The sequence below is a fragment of the Sorex fumeus genome, unplaced genomic scaffold (genome assembly GCF_029834395.1).
Source record: "Sorex fumeus unplaced genomic scaffold, SorFum_2.1 ptg000098l, whole genome shotgun sequence".
NCBI lineage: Eukaryota > Metazoa > Chordata > Mammalia > Eulipotyphla > Soricidae > Sorex > Sorex fumeus.
Window position 1 is genome coordinate 59,347,126 of NW_026606155.1, and position 13,121 is coordinate 59,360,246.

At 43.7% G+C, this 13,121-nt stretch overlaps 1 protein-coding gene across 2 annotated transcripts in view; it reads right to left on the reverse strand.

The window, feature by feature from the left end:
- The window catches only part of BRMS1L (BRMS1 like transcriptional repressor), a 53,275-nt gene extending 50,217 nt beyond the window's left edge, over nt 1-3,058 (reverse strand). The window contains exon 1 of one of the 2 annotated variants that reach the window (XM_056133384.1): nt 2,701-3,058. In XM_056133384.1, the coding sequence (XP_055989359.1) occupies nt 2,701-2,842 (142 nt within the window). In that variant the 5' untranslated portion in view covers nt 2,843-3,058. The remainder of the gene's footprint in view (nt 1-2,700) is intronic. The other variant, XM_056133385.1, reaches the window with a different exon arrangement.
- Between the last annotated feature and the right edge of the window lie 10,063 nt (nt 3,059-13,121).

Sequence of the window (13,121 nt, forward strand, 5' to 3'; positions counted from 1 at the left end):
GGAACGGAGAAACTGAACCCGGGTCAGCTACATGCAAGGCAAATGCCCTACCCGCTGTGCTATCGCTCCAGCCCTTTATAAGTAAACTGGAAAAATACCTAATTTCTCTGTACTTGAAAAGTTTAATGTGTAGTTCAAATTAACATGTTCTTCGCAAATAAAGATGTCCATTTTCTAGAAATAGAATAAAGCAGTTTTTTAAAAATCACAAGTGTTACAGTTATATAGCTCAAAGGGATAGTACAAATGCTTTTCTATCTGAATGACTGATTCAAACCCTGGTTGAATCCTTCATGGTCTCAGAACACCACCAGGAGCAGTCCTAAACACTGCTGCTGCTGCCCCCAACAACAAAAAAAAAATAAACAAAATAACAACAACATTAGAGGGGGAGAATGTTAGCAAGTACTGTTTTGTGAGGTAAAAGTACCCATAAAACATCAAATGAATAACTGAATATAAATGTTTCACAGATCTAGGTAATAGATTCTCAAACAACCTAAATATTCTTTCCTTATAAGCCTCAATGTTAAAATCTCACTGACTTTCATCACTAGGCAGATTTCAAGTTATGCCAGGTTCCAATGCCTGCCAATTTCCCCCTATCAGGAACCCTTAAACATGCCTCTATCAACTCAAAAGCAGCATATCTGGAATCTTCTTTCTTCTTCACTTCAAATAGTTTACTTTCTATTTCTGTTCATAGTCCCACATGCTCCTCCCTGTACCTGGGATTTTTCCATTTTTTAAAGACTGAATTATATTTATTTATTGAGGGCTTGTGTGTGTCGGGGGGGGGGGGTCACACCCAGCGGTCAGCGGTGTTCAGTGATTACTCCTGGTATGCTCCAGAACCATATGCAGTACCAGGGATAAAACTTGGGTTTACCACATTCAGAACAAGCACATTATTTAACCCCTGTAATATCTCCCTGGGTTTTCCTTTTAACTTTAAATTTGTACTCATCAATTAATATCTGTGTTGGGGGATGCACTTTTAAATAGATTTCATATCTAGAACATTACTCCTGGAGGTACTCAGGGGACCATATGGTTGCTCTGAGTGATGACACAGTGGGTAGGGCATTTGCCTTGCATTCCGCCAACCCAGGTTCGAGTCCTCCGCCCCTATCTAGGAGAGCCCCGAAGCTACTGAGAGTATCCCACCCACACAGCAGAAAGCTCCCCAGTGTATTCAATATGCCAAAAAAACAGTAACAACAAGTCTCACAATGGAAATGTTATTGGTGCCAGCTCAAGCAAACCGATTAGCAATGGGAGGACAGAGCTATCTAGAACTTGCTTTACCGTCATTCTCCAACCAAAGTAGTTTCCTCACCTTTATAAGCTTTCAACTCTGGCCTTTGCACTGCCTAATCTTGATCTTTAACAACCAGGAATTAACAACCAGGAACCAAACTCATCCTACAAGACAACTCAAGTAAACTCGACATAGCCTATGCTAGTCACCTATTCTGAAAAGATTTCTTTTGACTTTAATTACTACAAAACTGTGTACTATTAATTGTTGATTTGGCAAAATTAATCACATTAGTAATTTCTGACAGTTCTTTCACTTAAGTGATAACTATTTATTTGCGCCTCATCAAGCAGTGCCCAGTACTGCAAAAAGAAGTCCCTCAAAATTACTTATTTCAGTCCGCTGATTTCCTGAAATCACACCCTTCCAAGGAAGATGGGCTGTGAAAGGGAAACCTGAAGAGAATGAATGAGAATGAATGGGGGGTGATAATAGGCTGTCATCAACCTGTCATCAATCCTCGCTTTAAATGACCCCCCAATCAGGCTAAGACAAAGACAGACTCATCATATAAACAGAAGGGAAAGCATCCAGATCACAAATTCTTTTCTTGAAATACCCATTCCTGAAAGCTTGCAAAACTGATTTCTTGATGTTAATGCCCTTCCGACCTCTGCAAAGAAAAACCTGGGAACTGCCCCAAGTTAAGTAGATCGGAGGGAAGAAAATTCATGACAACGTTCAAACAAAAGTGACCAAAAAAAAAAAAAAAGGCATCCCATTTATCAGCATAAAATCTAGAACAAGTACTGATGCTGGGCTCATCTCGATCTTGGAAAGTTTCGGGCGAGGACACAATCGGGACGGCTCCCGAGTTCTCCCCATTACTATCCCTACCCCTCACTCCCCCACCCCATCCCCAGCAAGGGAGCAGCGCAGTGCTGGCTAACGTGGGGTTCGATCAAGTCCCCAAATCGACCTTCGGCCCCGACCACCCACCCTGCTGAAATGTGACGGCTGCAAAGTGGCGGGGGGCGGGGGGGGGGGGTAGGGCGGACACTAAGGGGATTGCTCAGTAGTCTGGGGGAAAGGCGGCATTTCCAGGGTCCCCCAGACAAAACTGGGCATTCCCGGTTTTCGCTTCCAAGCCGCCGGCACAGCCTGGAGATGCCCAGGGCAGGGCGTGCGAGCGAGCGGGGGGCGCCCCGGGCTCCCGAGCGGTCCCGCCGGCCGCGTCCACCGGGATCTGCCGGCAGAAGCAGGCACAGCACCCGGCTAGGTGTCCGGGTGCAGCCGAGGGCCGGGCGCCAGTCTCCGCCCCTTCCCTCCACCCCGCCCCGCTCCTGCCCAGCAGGACGCAGCTGCCCGGCGTGCGGAAAGCGGCCTGTCGCTGAGCCCCGAGCGGGGACGCGACGTTCCAGCCCAGGTGGGTCGCGCACCTGAGCTGTCGCCATCCTCGGAGACCGACGAGCTCTCCGTGTCCTCGTCCTCGGAGCTGCTCCCCTCGTTTTCGGCGTAGTCCACCTCCATCTCATCGTGATGGTTCGTCTCCTTCTTATCCCCTCGGGAGTGGACTGGCATTTTCCAGCCGCGCCGCCGTTTCCCACTGCCGGCGCCCAGCCCGGCCACGGCCGCTCCAAGCAAGGGCGCGCCGAACGCCCCGACCCACCCGGCGGCCGAGCTGGTTCTGAATCCCCTCAGCTCCTCCCCGCCCCCGGCCCGAGCCTCACAACCTAACCCTCGGGCTTTGCTCCGGGAGCGCGGCCATTGGTGGAGAGCGTCCTCGGAGCCGGGGAGGCGGGGCTTGCCGTGCTCCCACCCGATTGGTTGCTCGTAATTGCGGCGCCACCTCGCAAGTTCTGTCGGGAGTTGTAGTCCTCCGTCTCCGGCCCTGCGGACGCTGCCGGCTTCCAGGCGGCAGCAGTCCCGAGCCCTTCCTCCCTCTGGACTTCAAGTCCCACAAGGCACGAACGCTGACGGCCCCGATCGCAGTTTATAAACTAAACAGAAACAGATTGTGCGAATTTGCTCTGTAAATACACTTTTCCCGCCAAGTGATTGTCTGGGTTCGCAGGATACTATCCGAGGTGTTGCTGTCAGAGGTGACGAGGTCTTTTATAGGAGGAAACTGAAGAAACGTCTCCTCTGCCTAAGTATCTTTATTACCAAGCTATATTAAAGTATTAAGTGTGGATGGTAATTTGCACATACTTATTAACAAACTATCATATTAAATTATTAAATGTGGACGGTAATTTGCACTTTTCCGGTTGCACTTTCAGTTGTTCCTAAAATGTTTTAAGTCAGTAATGTAGCAAGGAAGGGTTTTTTTTTCCCCTACAATTTTTATCTAATATTATTGGTATTATTTACAAAATGCCACCCAAATATGCCACCTTCCGTCTGGATTTAACTTCAGTTTTCAAATTAAAACCTCATATCTAACTTGATCAAGGTAATACTTCCCCAGTGACAGAATACATCGACAAGAAGAGCTCAATAAATATAATGATTTTAATTTAGTAATTGCCCACTTTTATTCTGTATCAGGTGCCCTGCCTATATCAGGTAGGCCCTTAATAAGGATTACACTGGGTTTAATTCGCAACTTAATACCTCCAAGGTAAGTGCTATTACCTCTATTTTACAGAAAATTTTATTTGCAGACAAATCTAACTTTCCTTGACCTAGGGATGTGGCTCATACAATGCAGAAATCCTCAATCCCTGCTTTCTCTGATTACCATATCCTGCGCTGCCTATTTTTATTTCCTGCACCATGAATATGCAGATCCCAGCACCAAGACCTAGTATGTGACATCACCCAACCCCCTCACACACAATGCAACAAACAAGGGGTAGGAAGGAAGGGGAAATCTTTTTTTTTTTTTTTTTTTTTTGCTTTTTGGATCACACCTGGTGATGCACAGGGGTTATTCCTGGCTCATGCACTCAGGAATTACTCCTGACCGTGCTCAGGGGACCATATGGGATGCTGGGAATCGAACCCCGGGTCGGCTGCATGCAAGACAAACACCCTACTATTGCTCCAGCCCCCAGGAAGGGGAAATCTTTAAAAGAGTGAAAACAAAAGGGAGAAGCACAACTCTTTCATCCCCTATAAAGATGGCTTTTTCTTTTTTCTTGAAATGGCAATTGCTATTAATGTCTATTTAGTAGTTATAGATTTTACCACATTACCTGCTCAAATAAACATGTTTGCCAGAAGATGGTTGTGATAATTACTAGGCATAATAGATTCAAGTCAAATCTGTGGTTTAATATTTAAAAAATCTTTTCAATAACTGCCTCCAAATTAAGGGCTTTTATTACCTAACACCAAGTCTACTTCTCCCATCTTGCTATATTCTCTAAAACAACTCCTGGGTTATGAATCATACACTGCGCATCCTAATCTGTCTGCCACCTGTTTTACAAAATCAGTTCTGACAGCCCACTCCACCAGCAGCTCCTCTACCATTTGGTGGACATTCGTGTTCCTTCAGGATCTGCTATAATTTGTACATGGCAACTTTGTACTTGTTTTCTTGTTTTATCTTGCTGGATTGTTGAGAAATGCAGGTTACCCACTAGATTTAAATTCCTCCTCTGCAGGGATGGTTTGAGTTTGGGATACAACTTTACAAGCATGTAGTATTCATAGAAATAAAGTTAAAAGATGGAAACTGGTGATGGAGAGAGAGTGTAGGGAGCAGATAGGGCACTTGCTTTGCATGCAGCTCATCCAGGTTGAATCCCCAGCACCACTATGGTCGGGAGTATGCCTCCAGATATGGCCCCAGTCCACCTCCAAAAAGTGGAAACTGAAAAGCTACATTTGTAGTTCTAAAACAGAACATTTTTCTTTCATATGTGAGGCCCAAGGTTAAATCCCTAGCACCAGGCCAGGGGAGTAGAAACTCGTCTACTTTCTGTGCATTGTGTGAGTTATATGGACCAGGGGAGCATCTGTTTTTTAGCTCTAGTTTATTATTACTGCATTCTACTGCTCACCCAAAGTTCTGGCCTTCTAATTCTCAAGGAAATTTAGATAACTCTGACATTTCCTAATTTATAAGTGTAGGTTTTGTAATAATGTAATAGTTTGGGGGGGTGATTTGATTGGTTGTTATTTTGTTTCCAGAGCATATAAAAATAACTGTGAGTGAAATCCCTAGCCTCTACTCTATCTCAGCTTGCAGGGTGTGCTAAATAGTAACAAAAGTAACAACAGTTAGGTTCCTGGGTATCTAGGTATCTAAACTGTACCAAGCACTGCTACATTCTTTAAGTACATTAATTCACTTAATTCTTACTACAAATTACCGCATATAGATAAAATTCTACCTTTTGTTTTCCAGGAAACTGGGACGTAGAACAGTCAGAAGTAATCTTACTTCACCAAAGTCAGACATCCAAAGAGTAGCAAATCTTAGGTTTGAACTTGGTTATACTGGCAAAAGAGTCTGACTTGAACAGCACCATATGTGCTCTGGTTGCAACATTTTTATTGTTTTAAGAGAGCCACAAGAAAGCTGGAAAGGAGCATTGATTCTATCCCCTTTCTAATGTTAACTAGACAATCCAATTAAACAAACTACATAATTTCTGGTCAATTGTATAAATAATGAGATTGCTCTATGCTATTTTTGAGTGTTCTTCCAGCTTTAAAAATCTTTTCAGAACTATATTTGTGTTTAAGTTGATATGCAGGATGTGAGTTACTATTAAACTGTTTAACTTAATTGTATTTGTGTTTAAGACAGAGAGAATAAGAAGAGAAATTAAGGTTGCACTATAGTGTTTTGCCTAAGAGGAAAGAATTTTTCTGCCAGATTTTTGAATGTTTGTAGGAAACTTAAGTGGAACCATAAAGGAAGAGCTAACAAGATTGAAAGAGAATAGAAGAAGCAATGAGAGAACAGGTAAGGTGCTTGCCTCGCAGATGGCTGACTTGGGTTCAGTCCCAACACCTCACAGGTAGTCCCAAGCCCACCAAGAATGATACCTGAGCACAAAGCCAGGAGTAAATCCTGAGCACTCGCAGGTGTTCCTTACCCAAAACAAGAATGGAAGAGAATATTGTTAATTTCAAAAAACAAAAAGCAATATAAAAACATGAAAGCAGGGTCTGGAGCCATGGCACAGCGAGTAGGGCATTTGCCTTGCACGCAGCCAACCTGGGTTCAAATCCCAGCATCCTGTATGGTCCCCCGAGCACCATCAGAAGTAATTCCTGAGTGTATGAAGTGACCCCTGTGCATCACCGGGTGTGACCTAAAACCCCCAAAAAGAAATTAAAGCAGAAGGAAGTTTCCTCAGTTGCAGTTAGACATAGTCATGACACCTTACACTTTTGCAGTACTTTATATTTCCTATATGCCTTTAAAGCCATTAGATACACTTTATATCTTGTATTTTATTGATTCATGTATATTTATTTATTTGGAGCCTTCTGGAACTCATGAGCTGTCGTAGGCAAAATTCACTATATATTAGCTTTCTTTTCTGAGTGATCCCTTTAAATTTCTTGTCCTACAGGAATTAGGCGGATCTGGAAAATAGCTCATTGCTCTAGAGGAAGCACATGGTCTGTCTTAACCGCAGTCCAGTGCCATTGAACATGGTGAGGTCATCGCTGCTCTACTGTCAGCCCCCAAAAGAAAAAAATAATAATAACAAGAAACCATGGTTCTCCCCTCTGACCCTGCTTTCTTTGTGCTCCTTCTAGCACTCTGTCATAGAGTGAGGATGATCTTTGTCTTCCCTGTTCCTTTAGGTAATCTCTTCCTCCTCCCTAAACAACCAGCCTGTCATCAGGATATACTAACAGTAGCTCCATTGGAGGATGTTATCTCCATACCCCTAGGAAACTCCCCATGTTTTCTGAAGATTTTAGCTCTTGGCTTGGTGTCATTTCCTCCAAAAGTATGTCTCTCATAACACTTGGTCATTTCAATATTCAGGTAGATGATCCTGTTTCGCTCCATTTCTAATGAGTTTGATCTGGTGGAATTTTAAAGTTTTGGCTTGAGCTAGAGAGATGCACTCAGTCTAAAGGGGGTTGATTGGTTTGTTCCCAGCACCTCATATGGTATACCCTGAGCCCTGCCAGGAGTGATCCTTGAGTGTAGAGCCACACGCAAACCCTGAACACCAGGTGCATGTAACTAAAATAAAAGTTTTGGCTTTCCTCGTTATACGTATACATGATTTATGCATATATTAGTTTTAGTGTACCATACCCAGTGGTGCTCAGGACTTACTACTGGCTGTGTATTCAGGACTTACTCCTGACAGGGATCAGAAGACCATATGGGATGCCTGGAATCAAACATGGGTCGGTCATATGCAACACAAGTGCCCTATCCACCATACTATACTTTTTTCTTTTTTAAACTAAGTATTTTAATATTACATGACAACTTAAATGTATTGAAAGGTATTCAGATTATCACACAATCATGTATTTGTGTGTGTGTAATCACAGTGCCTACATTTAATTTTTTTATAGGAGTACTGCTGTTTATTCAGCCATTGATTAGCTGATTGAATTGGGCATGAACTCCACCTTAATTTTTTTTATCTATTTATTTTCTTTTTATATTTATTTGTTGAATCACTGTGGGAAAAGTTACTAAGCTTTCAGGTTTAAGTCTTGGTCATACAATGATCAAACACCTTTCCCTTCACCAGTACTCATTTTTCACCACCCCTACTTTTAAATTTAAGCATTTTATTACATTTGTTCGAGACCTCTCTCAATTTCAATTCTTTCCCTTTCCAGAGTAACAATTATCCTATCTTTGACCCAGGTTCGATTCCTCCACCCCTCTCAGAGAGCCCGACAAGCTACCAAGGATATCTCACCCGCACAGCAAAGTCTGGCAAGCTACCTGTGACATATTCGATATGCCAAAAAACAGTAACAACAAGTCTCACTATTTGTTGTGAGATGTTACTGGTGCCTGCTCGAGCAAACTGATGAACAATGGGAGGACAGTGCTACAGTGCTATTGCATTATTTATCTACTGCAATGCATATTATGTGGAGCTGGAGCGATAGCACAGCGGTAGGGCGTTTGCCTTGCACGCAGCCAACATGGCTGACCCAAGTTTGATTCCTCCGCCCCTCTCGGAGAGCCCGGCAAGCTACCAAGAGTATCTTGCCCACACGGCAGAGCCTGGCAAGCTCCCCGTGACGTATTCGATATGCCAAACACAGTAACAACAAAGTCTCCAATGGAGACGTTACTGGGCCCGCTCGAGCAAATTGATGATCAACAGGAGGGCCTTTACTTTTACTTTACTTATTTGTATGCATGGATCTATCACTGTATCACTGTCATCCTGTTGTTCATCGATTGCCTCGAGCAGGTCCCAGTAATGTCTCCTTCATCCTAACCCTGAGATTTTAAAAAGTGCCACATTTGAGGCTCTTTCAGGGTCAGGAGAATGAGACCCATCATTGTTACTGGTTTTTGATATATTAAATACGCCACAGGGAGTTTGCCAGACTTTGCCGTGTGGGCAGGATACTTTTGATAGCCTGCCAGCTTCTCCAGAGTAAGAACTAGATAATAAGATGTTGCGCGGCCACAAATGCGGCCGTGCAACATCTCATTATTGGAGCAGGGTTTTATAGTCTCTGGGTCTTGGCCGTTGATGAGATTACACGGTGCCAAAGGCAGTTGGTGTAACGCCTACATACTGGAAGATGGGGGATCTGGGTGGAGGAGGCCCAGTCCCAATCAAAGCAGGCTTGGAAATCTACGCCCCGGGTCCCGCACACCTGGGTTCCTCTGCCGGTTCCTTCATGCGTGAGGCTTGTCCGAATGTATGGGGAGTGGTCCCAAGCATGGCTGTGGCTGGAACCGGAAGTCTTCAGCTGCCAGGGCTCTGCTCGGGGTGTCCTCACCGGGGCCCCTTGGAGGAGGGTGGGTTGAGTTTCCCTCCCCACCCCTAGCAGAGCCCTGGCAGCTGAAGACCTCCGGTTCCATACACAGTCATGCTTAAGACCACTCTCCACACGTTCAGATGAGCCTCATGCATGAAGGAACCGGCAGAGGAATCCAGGTGTGTGGAACCCAAGGCGTAGATCTCCAAGTCTGCTCGGATTGGGACTGGGGCCTCCTCCACCCAGATTCCCCCATCTTCCAGTATGTAGGCATTACACTCACCAACTGCCCTCAGCGCTGTGTAATCCCATCAACGGCCTAGACCCAGAGACTATAAAACTCTGCTCCCGGAAGAGAACAGCACAGAGTCTCCTGCCTCCGCGCCTGGCTGTCCTCACCAGGGCCCCTTGGTGGAAGGTGAGTATGGATCCATAAATAATTAATATATATAAACGTTTAATATATTTTAAAAGTACACATTTTAAAGTGGACTCCTGCACTATGTATTATATTTAAAAAAAAAACTTTATTTTTTCCCCAACAGTGATTTTCAAATGTATCCATTGTGAGATGGGTAGTTCTTTTGGGGGAGGAACGGGCGAGGCACACCTAGGAGTGCTCAGGGCTTACTCCTGGGTGTGTACTCAGGAATTATTCCCAGTGAGGCTCAGAGAACTGTATGGGGTGCTGGGGATTGACACAAGGCAAGCGCCCTACACACTGAATTATTATTCCAGCCTCTAGATCAGTAGTTCTAATCCAATTATTTGACCTACTCTAAGATACTTATTTGAAATAAATATTCCATGAAATAAATATGAAAATTTACCTGCTACAGCATATTAAGGACACTTCCAACTTTGCTCACTACAAAAAATGTTTCTTCAACGACTATCGCCTGTCTCTCACTTGGGGCATATGTGTGATGTCTATCTAAAGTCAGTATTCTCCAAAGTGGGCATGTGTCTCCATATATCTTGAGGGGAAGAGAAAAAATTACAACTTCTATTTAGATAATCTTATATTTCACTCTTTGTCCTGTTTTGTTTTGAGGCCTGGCAGTAATCAGAGCTTACTCCTGGCTCTGGGCTCAAGGATCACTACTTCGCTCAAGGAACAGACCATTATGTGGTGCTGGAAATTGAACCCAGGTTGGCCACGTGCAAGGCAAACCCTTACCCTCTGTACTGTGTCTCCTGGCCCTCTATTTCATTTTTGTTTGGAAGAAATTCATTTTAGGGAAACTTCTAGAAGTCTTTTTTTATTATTTAAATTGACCATTGTATTAATTGTGCTCGCACTGCTAAATAGACAGGTCCAGCCTCTGAATGGAATGTTTAGGTAATTTGAGTTTGTACCACATGGTGGAGCTGAGAGATCAGCTCTGCAGCCACAAACTTTCATTCCTGATTGGTCCAAGCCAGTTGCTGGTAAACAGCGGAAAAAAAAGAAAGGAAGGAAAGCAACTACATTCCCTAGTAGGAAGTAAGGGTAGAAACCTCTTAATCATTAAGATAAAAGAAGGTTTAGAGAAACCAATTTATGAATATACCAGTTATATAAAACAGTGGTTTCAATTGCTTAACAATGAAACACAGGGGGCAGAGAGATAGTTTAGTGGGCTGGGCTTTTGCCTTGCATGCAGCTGACCTGGGTTCGAGTCTTGGCATCCCAGATGGTCCTCCGAGCACTATCAGGAGAAATGCCTGAGCACTCCCGGGTGTGGCCCGAAAACCCCAAAACAAAATAAAAATGAAACAAAGGTGTTTGAAATAGCCCATTCACTGGTACATGGTCTATCCTTAATAGTCACTCAGTGGAATACTTCGTTGCTAGAATGTTTTCTTGGGAGAGATGTGGGCAGGGGGAATAGGAACCAACACAACACAGAGGAAAAGCTGACTGGGGATTGCAAAGCTGAAATAGTGTGAAAGATCCCTGATGATATTCCTTAAGTACCTGGATCCATCTGAACTATGTGTTCAGTGTCAGTTCTTAATACTATGGATTATGTAAACCAATGCTGCTTCTTTTTGGTTGTTACTTTCAGTTGAAAGAGACCTAACTAAAACAGGCAACTAAAACAGTTGGAAAGGAGGGAGACAGAAGATCATGCTGGAGGTGACCTTGGAATATTGGTACAGGTCATGGGTACATAGGTGGGGGAGGATGGAAGCAGTAGGGGATTGTAGAAAAATTTTACATCAATACCATAAAGTTTAATACAATTTAAAAAATAGGCAGCTAGGGTTTTTTTCCTTTAAAATGTATTTGTTTTAGATTTTTTGTTTTTGTTTTTTCTTTTTGGGTCATACCGACGATGCACTGGAGTTATTCCAGGCTCATACATTCAAGAATTACTCCTGGAAGTGCTCAGGGGACCATATGGGATGCTGGGAATCGAACCCTGGTCGGCCGCGTGCAAGGCAAATGCCCGACCCGCTGTACTATCACTCCAGCTCCCAAAATGTATTTGTTTTGAATGGAAGCAATGAATAAAATATTTTAAAACTTCCCATTGTAATTTCTTATATATTTTTGACAAACTTCTACCTTTCATATTCACACACAAATTGTGTATTGAACATATACTATAGGTCAGGCACTGTGCTGGTTTCAAGGGATCCACTGACAAACAAAACAGAAACAGCTTGACCTGATATATAGGGCTTAGAAGAAAGCCAAGAGAGAAGCATTAACTATTGAACTCGGTAAACTGAGATGGGCTCTCTGCTGGCGTTGGGAGCATTTCTTGCTGAGACCTGAGTAACACAGGGGAGCTGTGCCTGTCACAAAGTAGTAAAGCACTTTGTCTTCTGAGTGGAAGGTCCTGGGTTCAATCTCTGACACCACGAAGAAAATGAAAAGGAAAAGCTGTGGTATAAGCAAAGATTAGTAATGGCTTAAATTTAGGACATGAGGGTAAGGGTATAGGATATAATTTACTATTCTCCCTTCTCTCTGAATTTGATTCCTTTCCTTCATGCTAATATCAGCAGCCTTGCTTCAACTAAGCTCCTTTAAACACCTTTAAGAAGTTCTATCCTTGGGGCTGGAGTGATAGATAGCACATCGGGTAGGGTGTTTGCCTTGCACGCGGCCGACCCGGGTTCAATTCCCAGCATCCCATATGGTCCCCTGAGCACCGCCAGGAGTGATTCCTTAGTGCAGAGCCAGGAGTAACCCCTGTGCATCGCCGGGTGCACCAGAGCCACACCCAGTGGTGGCTGAGGAAGACATACAGTGCCAGTGACTAAATTTGAGGTCTCCACATACAAAGCATGTACTCTAACCCTTTGAATTCTCCTGTCCCCCTAATGCTTCTTGACCTTTGCTACCATTTCTCATTTTCTCTAAAATTAAATCATGATCTATGAAATTACAATTAACAAACTGCAAAATATATTGACATTGAAACTACTTGTGTAAAAGTGATGATAGGTTAAAGAGTTGGCACTTACCATCTCAGCATTAATTCAGTGAGACCAACTCTTCAAATATTCACTGTACTCTTCACTGCCAATTTCATTTAAGAAGCTCCTAATAGGGTCCAGGCTGGGAACTCAGAGGTAAAGCACGGGCCTCGCATGTGTAATGAATGCCTCAACACACCAACAACATGCTAACTCCTTAGTTCCCTCTGAATAATAAAAAAAAAAAGAGTATTCCTGATAAAACAGTAGAAAATGTCTTCATAATATCAAAGTATTCAATACACATCTTGTGGTGGGTGGTGGCTGGTTATGGGTAGTGGTTGGTGGTATTGGTTGGTGGTTGACAGCTGAAGCTTCACCTGTGATACTGGGGGTAAAATCAAGCCCAGGAGCTCATATTTGCAAGGCATGTGCTCTACCACTGAGTCACATCCTCAGCGCTAAGGACCCTTCTTAATAATTTCTATGGCCAAGTGGGAAATATCACAAAGCTCTTCAGCACAGTGGTGATCTTCAGGGAAAACACTTG